The sequence below is a fragment of the Eumetopias jubatus genome, unplaced genomic scaffold (assembly GCF_037043125.1).
Source record: "Eumetopias jubatus isolate StellerSeaLion01/CBP00866 unplaced genomic scaffold, mEumJub1_p1.0 scaffold_10, whole genome shotgun sequence".
Lineage (NCBI taxonomy): Eukaryota > Metazoa > Chordata > Mammalia > Carnivora > Otariidae > Eumetopias > Eumetopias jubatus.
The window spans coordinates 73,357,818-73,372,153 of NW_028274816.1; the positions used below are offsets into that span (position 1 = coordinate 73,357,818).

Below are 14,336 nucleotides of genomic sequence, written 5' to 3' on the forward strand. Positions count from 1 at the left end.
CACCCGGTACCCGGTGTGACCTGCAAGCCAGCTCTGATCGCAGCCGGGACCCAGGGAGCCGCCACCCCGCCGTAGCCTAGTTTTTAACCGAGTCAAGCCATGCCAGCAGGATCTGGGCAGCGGCTCAGGAAAACGCAAGTCTTCGCGCTGTTGCAGGGGAAATGGGTGACCACAGATGTGCTTGCCCCACGGCGAGAACAAGATGCCCTCACTGCCCTCAGAGCGTTGGAGAGATTGGACGTCAAGCCAGCTCTCCTGCCCTCCCTTTGGGATTTAACAACAAACACTGAGGTCAGTACTTGGAAATGGAGAGACTTTTCCGACTAATTTGGTATTTATTTGTGAGAACACAGATCTTTAAAAGCGCAGACGATCTGGAAGAGACTGACCGAGCATTTTAGCCTGGCCCAGCCGTGACCTCCGATGTCCTCCCGCGGGTCACCTGCACAGAGGCGTGTCCCCAACACAAGAAGATAGGCCACGCTCAGGGATAATAAACCTATTTTAATAACATTACTTTCAACAACTATTTGTACATGTATTTAAAGGTAACTTTCGACCCCTGGGCTCCATTACAAATTGGGTACGGACCCGTCCTTGCCAGGAAGTGAGCAAAGCTGTTAACATCCAAAGTTGGTGAATCCCACCAGCGGGGCAGGGTTATCTTACACTGTTGTCGGGAAAAATAACTAGGCCTTTAAATTTCTCATTGTACACCTATACATTAGTTTAGTTTGAATGGCTCAAATTAAACAAATATAGATTTCATATATACAAATATTATATCCTGTATAGGTATATCAGATCTATTTTAAAAGGATAAAATCGGAAAGTGTGACTTGGCATGCATGACCCGAATCTGTGTCTTGCTCCTTCAATCCCGAAGTGTGACTGGGCTCCCCGAGAACGGATGGGACCCCCCGGAGGAGGAAAGGGGGCGGGGGGTGAGCCGTGGCTGAGCGAAGCCCACCACACTGCAGGCCCGGTGGCCTCGGGTCCCCGCGGGCCACCTTCCCGCCCTGCGCATGCTCTGGGTAACATTTATTGCTAGTCCCTGTGGCCACCCGGGAGGAGACGCAGGCTCCCGGCCTCCACCCAAGCAGAGCGCTGAGCTGGGCGCCTCTGGGAGCCTGCGGGAGCGCTCGGTGGGCCGTCCAGACACCCTCAGGATCACCTTTTCAAATTCAGAAGTACAAAACAAGAAGGTAGAGACCGAAGTTCTCAGTCACGTGGTCGGGAAAAGTAAAACCGTTAGGGGAAGTGAAACAAATTGTGTTTGAAGCCATTGACTTTGGAGCCCACGCAGTAAGGGCAGCCTGAAAGATTTTTTACAGGGGCTGGCCCCCTCCCCAACTTGTGCAGCAGGCAAAGGTCAGTGCCAGACCTTCTAGAATGAAGAACTCGTGCGCTGTAGGGGAGAGGGTGTGCCCCTCCCCCACCGTAGCCACGAGTGGAACCAGGCACCCCGACCCTCCTGCGCACGGCTCCCCCAGCCTGCACCCGCAAAGGAAGCCCTTGGGCGGAGGGGGTGCCGCTTGGCATGGAGGCTGAAAGTGGATCAAAAGAGGCACAAAGTCAAAAGGCAAAGATCAAACAAAAGGCCAGAGTCCCCACCCCGAGGGAACGAACCAAGTCGGGCACGCACAGGGGAGGGCGATCCGCACAACTCCCGCCTGGCAAGCCCAGGGGCGCTCTGGGGCGGGGCCCAGGTATGTACACGCGGGGCGGGGCGGGGCGGGCGCGGGTCAGAGGGCGGTGCTCTCAGACTCCTCCTCCGAGTCCCTCTTCTCTGTCACCGAGTGTCGCCGCGCGTGCTCCAGGGGGCTCAGGCGGAGCGGCGGCCCGAGCTCTACGTGGATGGAGGGGATGTCAAAGTGGACGAGATCTGCAAGGCGGCAGAGAGAGAGGCGGCTGAGAGCGGCGGCCGGGCGCAGGAGGGGGTAGTGGCCGGGCCCCGGGGCCGGCCGAGGCAGCCCGCCGCACGGTAGGGTTGGGGTTGGGCTGCTCTGCTCCGGCCCGGTGAGCACGCACGACCCAGTCCCATCGGGCCGGGGGCGACTCGAGGAGGAGCGCCGCAACAGCTCCCGGGCCACGGCCTCCGCGCACCCCCCAGCTCCATTCCCGGTGGGGAGGCAGCTCAGGGCAGGCGAGCCCACGGACGACACCCAAGGGGTTGGCGGCACGCTCAGCCTGTGGACCCTGGGGGAGCACGGTGGGCCCAGAAGCGAGGATCCGGACACTGTTACCCCCTCCTTGGCCTGCCTCGTTTCGGGCCCCACTGAACCTTGCCGTCACCCTGGGCCCGGATGACAGGGGAGGTGTTCCCAGAACGGGGGCAGCCCTGGGCCAGCCTGGGGTGGGTGGGCTGGTTTCTTTGTCTTGAGGAGTTTTTTGTAAAACCAACATTCAGCCTAAGCATATTACACCAGGTGGACAGACAGACATTTGGACGCTGCGCTAAAAGACATACAAACATGGAAGCTGTGGGACAAAAAGTCCTTCTGTCATCGTCTCCCCCCCACCCCAGTCCTCAAAACGTCATTCCTGTCTTCATCCCGCCGCCTCAGCACAGGGGTGGGGGTCCGAGGCTCGGCTCTGCCAGTGACACTCCTCCAGCCTCGGGGTACAGCTGCCGGCCTGTGTCCTGCCCTTTCTGCTGGGGCCCCCCCACTCCATGCCTGGCCTGGGGCCCCCTGCCCTGCAGCGTTCTGCTGCTCGGATTTCAAATCTCCTGGCTGTCATGTGGGGAGTGTGGCCTCGGGCAGGTTTACCTTCCCCGTGGAGCCAAGGGGATGTTCCCTCAGACCCCTCGGGGAAGGCAACTCAGTCACCAGAGAGCAGGATCGAGGGAGAGAAGCCCCCACCGACTGCCAGGGTCAGAAGTGTCTGGAAAGACCTGTGGGTGGGCAGGCAGGGGACACCCCTGTGTTGTGCTTGCCGCCCCAAGTGTCCACAGGACCTAGGGCTTAGCAGACAAGAACCCCTGATTTCCGCCGGCTTCTCTCCTGCTTGTCCCTTGGTTTTAATCTTGAACACCTGCCCGCTGTGGGCAGAGGAGAGGAGGCAGAAAGCGGTATAATGCTCCCCCCCAATAGTGAGCGAGGAGCCAGCCGGCCAGAGGCCCTGGGGGACATAAGCCCCGGCCTGAACCCTACCACTGTGGATTCTTCAGGACTCGCCCGCTGTGTCGGCCCCGAGGAAGACAAGCTAGAGCCCACCTCGGGAAGTGGGGGTCTGCCAGGACCACCCCACGGCCACAGAAAAGCCGCTCCCGACCCCGCAGCAGAGGCTGTGCCCGCTGTGCCCCAGGACCCTCCTGGGGACACCTCTCTGAGCCAAGGCGTACACAGCGACTGGGGCACCGGGCACCAAGGTCTGTGGCAGGCAACCCAAGGAAGAGCGGACCTGGGAGCCCTGCGGTTCTAGGCCCAAGGGAGAGGGGTCGCGGGGCTGACCCGGGTGCTCGAGAGCCAGAGGAGGAGGGGAGAGCCGGCGAAGCCTGCTTGCGGACTTGCTCCCCGTCTCCTAGCGCGAAGCCAGCCAGCTCCCAGAAGGCCAGTGATCCCCCCCCCCACCCCCCGGGAAGCCAGAGGAGCTCGCGGACGCCGAGGCCGCGTGGGGGGAGGCACGGAGCGGAGCTGCCATGCGGGGAGGAGGTCCGAGCCACATGCAGAGCCGAGCAAGCGCCGGGGCCCGGCAGGCTGGGGCCGCTTACCCTGAAATCCCCCTCACACGTATCCACAACTGCGGCCCTCAGGTCACACAGCTGCAGGAACACAACGACAGGGTTGGGAGAAGGGCATAAACACAATGAGCCGAGAACGTGACAATCCACTACGCGGAGTATCACAGTGGGGGGGGGGGTCGCACCAAAGCATCACAGATGCTGCACCGGCCGAGACCCGTGCGGACGGACAGAACGACAGCCTGCTGCCAAAGAACACGACGGACACGCCACGGTGCGGAGGCCGGAGTGCTGTGACCACTCAGGGTCGGCCGGTCAGAAGGGCCCGGCAGGAGGCGGGGCTCTTCTGTTGCCCACTTTGGGCCCCCCGATTTCAACTCCCATGGCATTCCCACCTTTCTGTTCCTCTCCAGTGACACCCCTGCGCTCCTTCCGATGCTTTCAGCGTCCACGCTCCCCAGCGGCCCTTCCCTGGGGCGGCCGGGCGGGGGGGGCGGGGCTTGGGCTGACTCGGGGTGACCCTGAGCTGCTGCTGCTGCTGTCACCTGTGCCTCCTCCCGCGGAGGTTCCCGTGGGAAACGCGCATCACCGGCATCACCGGCACCACCGACCAGCAGGAAGTGGTGCTGTCGACTTTCGGGGAGGAATTTCCTGAATATTTTATAAGCCTCGGGGTAGGTGTCAGCAGCTGTTCGCCATGGATCACGTCCACAAATAAAGCAGCTGAACCACCAGAGGCTGCCTGCTCCCCACAATATCTCAACCTCCTGACTCCTCACAGACACTCCAACGGGACTAGCCTCGTCATGGGTGCCAGGAGCTGAACCCCACAGGCTCACTCCCCCTTCCATCGGACCGAGGGGGAAAACCTCACTCCTGCACAAAAACACCGGCCTGAAAGTATAATCCCGGTCAGAAATCCCAGTACGCCGACGACCTAGGACCACATGGCCCTTCGAAGCACGTGGACGGAGGTGTGCGGGCGTGTGCACATATGCGGCGAGCAGTGTATGGATGCGGTACGTGTGTAGGTGATGTGTACTTGTGTGTTGTGGGTGCGTACATCTGTGTGTGCGCAGAGCCTATCTGCATGTTGCATGCGTGTATCTGGTGTGTGTGCGCGTGTGGTTTGTATGCATGTGTATGAATCTGGTATTTGTCTAGTGTGTGTGTGGTTTGTATGCATGTGTATGAATCTGGTATTGGTCTAATTGTGTGTGTGTGGTTTGTATGTATATGAATCTGGTATTTGTCTAATTGTGTGTGTGTGCATGTGTGGTTTGTATGCATGTGTATGAATCTGGCATTGGTTTGTGTGTGTGCGTGCGTGGTTTGTATGCATGTGTATGAATCTGGTATTGGTCTAATTGTGTGTGTGTGTGTGGTTTGTATGCATGTGTATGAATCTGGTATTAGTCTAATTGTGTGTGTGTGTGCGTGTGGTTTGTATGCATGTGTACGAATCTGGTATTTGTCTAGTGTGGGTGTGTGTGTGGCATCTGCGTGTTGCGTGCATGTATCTGGGGCGTGTGTGCCTCAGCTGCTACTTGGGGCAACCCTGAACAGATGTGCCCGGGCTCTGCTGCCTGGTGACACGTGGCCTGCATCTATGCCAAGACACAGTCCAGCGCTTTGTCTGCCTCCCTGAGCGAGGGAAACACTAGCCTGGCTAGAGCCACAAACACGCCCCGAGTCTCTACTGTCACGTGGCCAGAGTATCTGCGGAGACGTTGCAAAAACGTCCTCTTCAACCAACGAACGGTTTTTGCCCAATGTGGTGTGTTTGTAATTTCACACTTTTACATTTTCCTGGGGCGGCGGTGGTGATGGAGAATAGCTCCATCTTGACTCTTAAACTTAAAGCAAGACTAAATTTAGTAGCTGTGGGCTTGTCAGTAAGCTCCTCCAAGAATCAGGGGGACCGGCATCTTTCCTGAAACTGACCCTTCTCTAAATACTGCTGGAAATGCAGGTTTCTAATAAGGCTTATTACATCAGTAGGAAACAATGTCTTTGGCTCTTAGCCTCTGGTCTCAAGATAAGGGTCTGTACCTTTGTAGATGCCTGGACTCTATCCAAGGAGAGCTGCAAATGCCTCACCTGTGCTTTAGATGCCAGCCGGTCTGCGATCATAGCCCGGCCCCCGCCTCCCCAGCCTCTCCCGAAGCACCGAGCACCACCTCAAAGTTCTCGGTGCTCAACCCCCCGATTAAGAACAGAATCAGGACCCTGCACTGGCGGGCATCCACTGGGAGAAATCCCATAAAAAGCCCTTTTGCAGGACAATCTGGATCCCGGGGCTGATGTCCACCGGCCTCATGGGAGGGGGGGGGGGCGGCTCCCAAGATGATCGTAGAAGCCACGCATGGTACCACCCCGGGGCAGACAGACGTGATCACAGGCAGTGGCACCAGGGATCCCGCTACTGGGCACACCCAGCTGAGGTTCGTGGAAAACCGTGGCGATGCCGTGGCTTGGTTACCTGTCGACATGCTCTCCCCGGGGGCCATGCCGTCCAGCACGGGGTGCTCCGTGGACTGTGGACTCGGGGCTGGCAGGCTGACTGTGGGAGGCTGAGGGGGCGGCAGGGTGGGTCTCTGTCGGGGCTTGGGGGTGGGCCGAGATTTGGCTGCAGTGCTCGGGAAGCCGGCAGGGGAGGCCAGGGGAGGGGCCGCGGCCGCCGCCGGGGAGAGCTGACCGGAGGCCAGGGAGTACCCCTGCGGGTAACTCAGTCCGTAGGGCGATGGGGTGCTCGGTGGGGTGGGGGACAGGCTGAGCGGGGACGGCTGGCTGGCGGACTGGTCGGTCACAGCCCCCGGCTGGCCAAAGGGGACCTTGGGTGGAATCGGAGCCAACTTCTTGGAAACTGAAAGAGAAAACACAGGCACACACAAGGTCATGAGATGTAGCCGCTGTCCTCGAGGGCCCCTCCCTCCACCCCACCCCCTCCACAGCCCCCTCGACCCGGCTCCCGCGACAGCCAATGCAGTTTCTAAAAATTCACCTCAAACTGCAAGTTTTCACGTCTCCTCCTCTGTTCCCTAACCTCCCCTTCCCTGGATGGCTGCCACGATCTACACAGCCCTGGCCGGAGCGAAGAACAAATTTCCCGAGCACGGGCCGTGGCCGGCCGCCCAGTGTCCTCCCTTCACTTCGCGGTGGTAGGAGGTGTCGGGGTTACACGGAGGAAGGAGGAGTCGGTGACACAGGGCCCAAGAGGGACGACTGGAGCGGGGCGGGACAGGAAACCCTGGCTTTTGGCTGCCCCTGCCCACGCCGGCTCCTGGGTCCCGAGAGAGCCACAGACGGCCAAGTCCTGCACTGACTTCTCCGTCCCGCCCGGTCCTGTGTACCCGCCTCCCCCGTGTTTTCCTTTCCAGACTCGTGCCCTCTGGGCGAGGACTCTGCAGACGTATGTACTGCGGGCTCCCCCTCCTCACGCTGCCTTCATCCCCCTCCTTTTATGGACTCGATCGTGCAACACAATGCCGGACACTTGACACATTTCACTGACACTGAACCCATAAGAATGACCAAATCGGACACCGGGACGATCCTGCCGAGGGGCAAACGTTCTGAGAAAGCGATCACTCACGTGTCAGGATCAAGCGAGGGCTGCTGGGCACGGCGCTAAGTCCAGAAGGAACCGTCTTTTAGGTGCTCAAGGAGGCCTTGGGCACTCTTCTCTCCCAGCTCCGCTCCCCCTCCACCCCCCACGGAACAAAATCTATTCCAAGGACGGTGCGCGCTCCCCAGGCTCCGTCAGCGTGCAGTATATGGACAAGGACACGGGCTCTCCAACGTGGCTTCAGCTCCCTCCCTCGCCTTAACCACCCTGTGCCCTGACAGTCGATCTAAACCTCTGCTCCCCAAGAGCAAGGACAGTGGACTCGCCAGGGTTGTAGCGGTTAGGCAGCCTCGTGCGTGCAAAAGCATCACCGAATCGTGACCCGTCCTACAAGCACTTCTCAGCCATCGAACCCGAGGACCGGGTGGCCTCTCCGAGCAGCTGCTCCAGCAGCTCCCGACGGCCAGGTGGCTGATGCCAGGATCGCTTACTGGGTGGGCAGCCGGCGGGGCCCCTAGGCACCGACGTTCCAACACGTCTTCCCCTGCACGGGCCGGAGGAGGGGAGGAGCAGGGGACGGCACCACGTTCGAGAGGGCATTTGCCCCTCCTTGGTGGCGACAGGACTAGCCCAGGACATAAAACTGGAGACGCAGTGTGAAAAGACCTAGCGAGCTTCAAAACACAAGAAAGCTAAGCGGGAGCTGGTGGTGGGTGGAGGAGAGAGGTGGACCTCCCAAAGGAGGACGCTGAGCGGCCGAGTGCCCCCTGGGGGTGGGACCGGAGGCTTTCCAGGCCTCACTCCCCATGTGTCACCGGCCCGGACCAGGAGGCCCGACCCCACCGGACACCGTGGCTTAGGCGTCACCCTGCCTCCCAGGGCTGGAGGGAGGCTTAAAGGCTCTGCACACAAAGATGGCCAGAAAAGCATGTCCGGACCACAACGGCGACCCGCTGGTGCCGGACGGGGGCGCTGGGATGCTGAAGTCCCACTGCCACAGTGGTGCCCCAACTCCTGTGCCCGGAAGGGAGTCCCCCCACCCCCCCGTGGTGCCCTGGAACCGTGCTCCAACGCCTCCCCTTCCGCCGCTCTGACTTTCGGGGGAAGCCAGAAAGGCCAGAACCGAGAACATAGTCAAGGAGCTGTTCTTTTAAGTTCAAGGCTTGGCTTAAGAGAGAACGCAAAGGGGCGCCTGGGTGGCTCAGATGGTTAAGTGTCTGCCTTTGGCTCAGGTCATGATCCCAGGGTCCTGGGATCGAGTCCCGCCTCGGGCTCCCTGCTCAGCGGGGAGCCTGCTTCTCCCTCTGCCTCTCTCTCTGACTCTCATGAATAAATAAATAAAACATTAAAAAAAAAAAAGTTTTAAAGCACACCATCTGTGCACCTCTCCGTTTATGAAATGTCACCGCAGAGCATGTCCTTAGCTTTGGGAAGGTCATTTCAGAGAGAGTAAGTGGGCCTCTGAGCACGGGTTCCGTGGCAGATCCTGGGTTGGGCGGCTCCTGGGTCAGTGTACAGACTCTCAGCCTTCCAGAAGCATCGAAGGCCAGCACTCGCATAGCCACAATCCCAATTCCCTGCTCCGTGTCCCCTTCTAGAAACAATCCCAGGGGGAGGCAGCCACGCCGGACCCCAGCACAAGACTCCACACAGCATCTTAAGAGGTGGTGGTAGGGCCCGGCAGGGTCCGTGGAAGACACGTGTCGTCATGGATAATGAGGTCTGCACAGAGGTCTCGGTGTACGGGACGCAACGCCCTGCATAACACCCCCCTGCTCCGTCCCCACTGAGCCCGCTGCTCAAGTGAGAGACACAAGGAACGAAGATGAAGCGGTCCCTCTTGGAGTTGGTTAACTGCCCAAAGCTCTTAACACCCAGCCCAGGGGTTTTTCACGAAGTCACGCGGTCTCTCAACATCCACGCTAAGCGAAGGGCACGAGTGTCCGGGCAGTGTGAGAGCTGTCCCCGGCCGGAGACCTGAGTGGAGGGTTGCGGTGCCGTACCTTTCCGGAGAGTGTGCGGGCTCTGGTCGGGGGGTGGCTGGCTGGGGCTGGCGCCTGCTTGTGCCCCCGGCTGCGTCCCTGCACCGGGCGTCCCCTGGATGGAACCTGCACTTCCTTTCCCAGATCCCGGAGAAAGCTCCTTGCTTTTCAAAGTGCTGGAACACAAGCACACGAGACGAGTTAGCACCCTGAACTCAGCGAGGCCAGCGCAGCACCAGCCTGCGGTCGCAATCCCACGTGCTCCGCTGGGCCAGCTCTTGGTCTGCCCCATGCCCTTGGGAGATGCTCTGGGAGAGATGACTGTCCCTTCTTGGGCTCTGGGGACCTGCATTCTTCTCCCACCTCCATACCCCAGGTGCAAACGCCCTCTCCACGCCTCTGCCCTCTGTCTGCCAGGAGCCCACGAGCATCCCCACTCTATGTTGTGGCCACAGCTAATTCCCCTGACCTCCACAGCACAGCCCCGAGCAGGGGGAGGCTTCTGGGGCCCAGCCTGGTAGCAGTCCCAGCAGGTGGGAGGGTGAACACAGCCCCCAACCCCGCTGTGCTCCCAAATATGGCGAGTTCAAGTCCCAGCCCCCCAGGCTTGGGGGGGGGGTCAGGGCCAATGGCAGGACATGTGACACAGTGAGCTGGGGTGCAAAGGGGCAGGAAGCAGTGTTCGGGGGCAGAGTTAATGCCAAGCAGAGGAGCAGGAAGCAGAGGCTGAGCCTGGCTGGAGAGAGCCGCCAGGTCTGGATGGGGTGGGCCTGGGTGGAGAATGGGGAGGCTGGAGCAAGCCAGAGGGAGGGGAGGGCCTGACATCCAGGGGGTGGGGTGGGGGCGGACAGGAATCCGGCAACTGGAGAAAACATCACCTGGGCTGCAAATGTCCAGAAAACAAAAAATAAACAAAAAAAAAAAAACAATGGAACACCGGTTTGTATTGGGAAGAATCCATGTGGGCAGAGAAAAAGAAAGGTAGAAAAACATGGGCACCCAAGGGAAAGCCTTGGAGCTGGGCACCCCCAAGAAAAAGGGATGGTATGAGCAATGGCAACGGCCTCTTAAATACTCCAAACCCACAGGTGATGCTCCTGGCTCATGAGTGAGTCTTGGGGCCACCCATCTATGACATTCTGGGAACACCTTCAGAGGCTGGGGAAATCCATCTTTGAGGGGCATTTTCTACAAATATTTTTAATAGGGCAAATAGCGTTTAGCACGGGGTGTCGGTTGTAAGATGGGAAATCGGGATGAAGCCAAGAAGAGCGCAAAAAGGAAACCATTGGAAATCTCCTGTCTATTCGCTCATTTCTTCCTCATCAGCCTCTCTGGTCCACAGCGATCCTTCTCTGCATCTCTGCAGAACGTGCTCTCCCGCACCGGCCTCTCCCAAGGGGACCTGAAGCCTAGCAAGTGCACAGCCAGGCCAGCGTCCTCGTGCCCTGAGCTGGAGCCATCAACAACCTGAGCACAACCATTGTCAGCTCCCCACTCCTGAACGCTGACTGTTCCTGTTTTCCTTTTGTCATTTCCCTATTTCACGGGGAAAATGCCTTCTACTCACTAAAATGGGAGAGGGAAAAAAAAAAAACAAACCCAACCCTGCAGTCCCTTCATTTAGGGAGGTGGTTGTTTGTGTGTGAGTGTGTGTGTATGATAAAGATCGGGTGAAGGGGTGCCATCAAGTGTCCGACTCTTGGTCTGGGCTCAGGTCCTGATCTCAGGGTCATGAGATGGAGCCCTGCATCGGGCTCCATGCTCAGCACGGAGTCTGCTGAAGACTCTCTCTCCCTCTCGTGCTCTCTCTCAAATAAATAATCTTAAAAAAAAGAAAAAAGATTGGATGAAAAGGTTCAGCCTCCCAAAGCCTCCAAGATTTTTTTTCAGCAGGACATAAGGGAACGCTGCCCCCGCTAACAGAATGCACAGCGGCCTCTGATTTGAAGTACTTTTCCCACTTCTCAGAACCTGTGCCATTCCCCCTGCCAGGATGCCCCTTCCGAGGAAGGGCCAGAGGAGGCCCCTCTCCGCTGGGACCCCGCACGGCCACGTGCCCGGATTCCGTGTCCGGTATCTGCATGCTGGGACGGGATGGGGCTGCCTTAAGGCCACAGACCCCACGTTTTATCTCTGGATGGACTCCGTCCCCCATAAACATTCACTGAACTAGGGGTGCCATGAGCTCGCTCGCTTTCTTCTTCCCGGGAACAAATGGAAACACAACCCAGCATCACACTGCACCAGGCCTCAGGCCCCGAGCGACCACATGACCGCCACTCCTTCCCCTAATTTGCGCCCGCGTAAGCCGGGAAAACGGCTCCCCCGAATCTAAAGGCAGAGAGGAGAGAAAGGGAGGAATACCGCAACCCCGCATTTCAAAACCGGCAAGTCATTCCGGCAGAAGGAGAAGGGGAGACGAGAGCTGGCAACTTCCCGCTCTCAGGGCCTTAGCGAGCTGCCACCTTATGCGCTTGCTGGGGGGGATGCTATTCTCGGGAAGCCCGGGGGCTCCATCCGACAATCCGGGGGGAAGTTGGCGGCGGGGGGTGGGGGGGAGTGCTGGGAATCCTGGGAATCACTCGCTGCGTGCCAGCAGGATGCAGAACGCCAAACGCAAAGGCTCAGGAACGGGGAGGTGACAGCATCCTGGAGCGCAGCCCACCCGCCCCCGTCCCGCGTGCAGGCGCGCGCGCGCGCGCCACGGCCGGCCTGGTCCCGCTTACCTGGTGCGCTCGGCCCCGGGCTGGAGGCCCAAGCCCGACGGCGACAGCGAGGGCGCCGCGGGGCCGTCCAGGGGCTGCTCCGGGAGGGGCGACGGCAGAGGCGCGGCAAGCTCGGCGGGCGGCGCGGGGGGCTGCATGGTGGGCGGGGCGCAGGACGCCTTCCTGCCGGCCGAGGAGCCTCTTCGAGCCACCCAGGACGTGTCCATGACCCTCACGCCCATGCTGGCGAGGGACACAAAGACACCCGCTTACCCACGCGTGACCAGGAGCACGCGCCCTCCCCCGCGCAGCGGACACATTCAAGCACGTCCGCCAGGAGAACAACAGCGCAGCCTTAGCACCCTCCTGGGCCCGGGGAAGCGAGGCTGGGCCGGGGCGCTGTGCCCCGCGCGCCCGCCCGAGGCTGCTCCGGCCCGGGCCGCACAGCAGCGCCCCCCCGCCCCCGGCGCGCCGGGCGGCTCCGCTTCCTCCCTCTGCCAAAGCCAGCTGGCCTCAGGACCTGCGTGTGGAATCCAAGCTCGCCCCCCAGAGCAGAATGCAGCCTCTCTGGGGGCACTCACTCCCAACCCCCAAGTGGGAGATGGAGGTGGGCAGGATGGGGGAGGGGGGCGGCAGCGGGGCAGCATCGCACTAGAACGTGGCACTGACCAGCGGGAGACCTCTAAATCTAAATATCCGTCCTTTTTTGTCACTTGGGGTCTAGGGCACAGGCCCGACTCAGGACTCCTGCACTAGCCCGGGGACCCTGGCCGAGCTACAATCTCTGCAGGCCACACCCGCGGGTCTAGTCGGCAGGTAAGGGGCTGACCATGCCTATGGTCACTCCGAGCTGCGATTCAGTTTTAACCACGGAGACCCAGCTCCCGTTAAGTCGGCCAAGCAACCAAACACGGCACATCCACTCTCTCGCAGAGCTCACTAAAGGCATGGCTTGCTTTGTTTTCAGAGATTGAACATGGCCTCGTACCGTACCTTTGGATTTTCCTAAGGCTGCAGGGACAGAAACATACAGATATTAGTGTCAAAAAAACTGTGCCTTCCTTTGGACACACAGGTTGTCTCGTCAAGGTCAGGGTGTGAGCGTGAGGCTTTTGCTGTGCCCTGAATTTGATTCGATTTGGTTGGCCTCTCTAGTTAAAGGGGCTCTTCTGTTTGAAGGGGTGAAGTTCCCATCCTTTATTCCAAAATGAATATAAAGAGAGAAGCTGGAGAGCGGATATTGGTGTGTGTAGGGGTAGGGTAGGGGTGCGGCGGGGCGGGGGAGAGGGTGTCCTAAGGGGGGAATAAAAGTCAGAACTAGCCATCTGCTGGCTTCCAAGTTACATGATTTGGAAGCCTGTCCTTTCTTTCCTCTGGTCTAGGAGCTAGCTGGTACTGTGGTATGAAGTCAAGACCTTCACTGACGAAGCCGAGACCTGACATTTCCAGTACTTAGGGAGACAGAGACATTTGAGCAGGGAGGAAACCTTCCAGCATCTGTGTCTGCCGCGGGTAGACAGGCACAGGCACAGTGGGGTGTGGGTAGAGGGTGATCGGGTGCTTACTCTGACCCACACCGGTCAGAGGCAAGAGCTCGTACACTCTGAATTCTGCCCACCCAGCAGGGCATTTACCTTAGAGACCGGCAGCGAGATTCAACAAACCAACAAAAAAGGTGCAAGTTTGGAGATTAGCTGTAGCGGGTAGGATTTGGGTCCTTTAAGGAAGCGAGCCATGGGGTACAGCCCGCAGTGAGATGGCAGTAAATGACAGCCTCCTGACACTTTTCATGTCCTGTCATTGTTAACTATTTCTCACCTCCCTTGTATGGCTCTGAGGAGGCACCCGGGGAGTTGGGGGCGGGGGTTCTGGGGACTGGGTCTCTTTCCAGGACCCACTAGTTCTCAAGTCCTCGGGTCTGCAGACCCTCCGCCAATAAATAAGCAGGAGCTCCAGAATCACTCTTGGGGGCCAGGCAAAACTCGGGGAAAAGGTCCAGTTGCATCCCCTGACATTTAAAGGGGACTGCAAGGGACTATCAAACTATGGGCTTCCGAATTTATCAGGATGAAAAGCGCCAACAAGCTTCATATTCCACTTGGGGGAGGGGAGTGGAAGCACTTAGCTGCAATGGTGAGCGGGGATGACATGCATGCAAGATGTCAGCGATGGTGATCAATAGAAGGAGCCCTAGGGGATGTCGGTCTTACCCCATTTTCCTCACCCTATGCTCTTTCCATTTGGGGGTGGGGGTGGGGAAGCACCAGGCAGGCATGGGGTCCAGGATCAGGGCTCCTGGGGGATGCCTTCTACTTCCAATGGCATCTTCAAGCATCAGCAAGCTCAGACACCAGGCGCCCTGGTGGTCCGGTTCACCAAGCAAAGGGGCCAGC

At 59.3% G+C, this 14,336-nt stretch overlaps 1 protein-coding gene across 1 annotated transcript in view; it reads right to left on the reverse strand.

The window, feature by feature from the left end:
• Positions 1-1,745: 1,745 nt before the first annotated feature.
• ARHGAP44 (Rho GTPase activating protein 44) overlaps positions 1,746-14,336 on the reverse strand; it is a 34,729-nt gene continuing 22,138 nt past the window's right edge. Inside the window, exons 10-13 of the mRNA XM_088027230.1 lie at positions 11,965-12,186; positions 9,257-9,411; positions 6,168-6,551; positions 1,746-1,885 (exon numbers count right to left, since the gene is read on the reverse strand). Coding sequence (XP_087883356.1) covers positions 1,746-1,885; positions 6,168-6,551; positions 9,257-9,411; positions 11,965-12,186 — 901 coding nt within the window. The remainder of the gene's footprint in view (positions 1,886-6,167; positions 6,552-9,256; positions 9,412-11,964; positions 12,187-14,336) is intronic.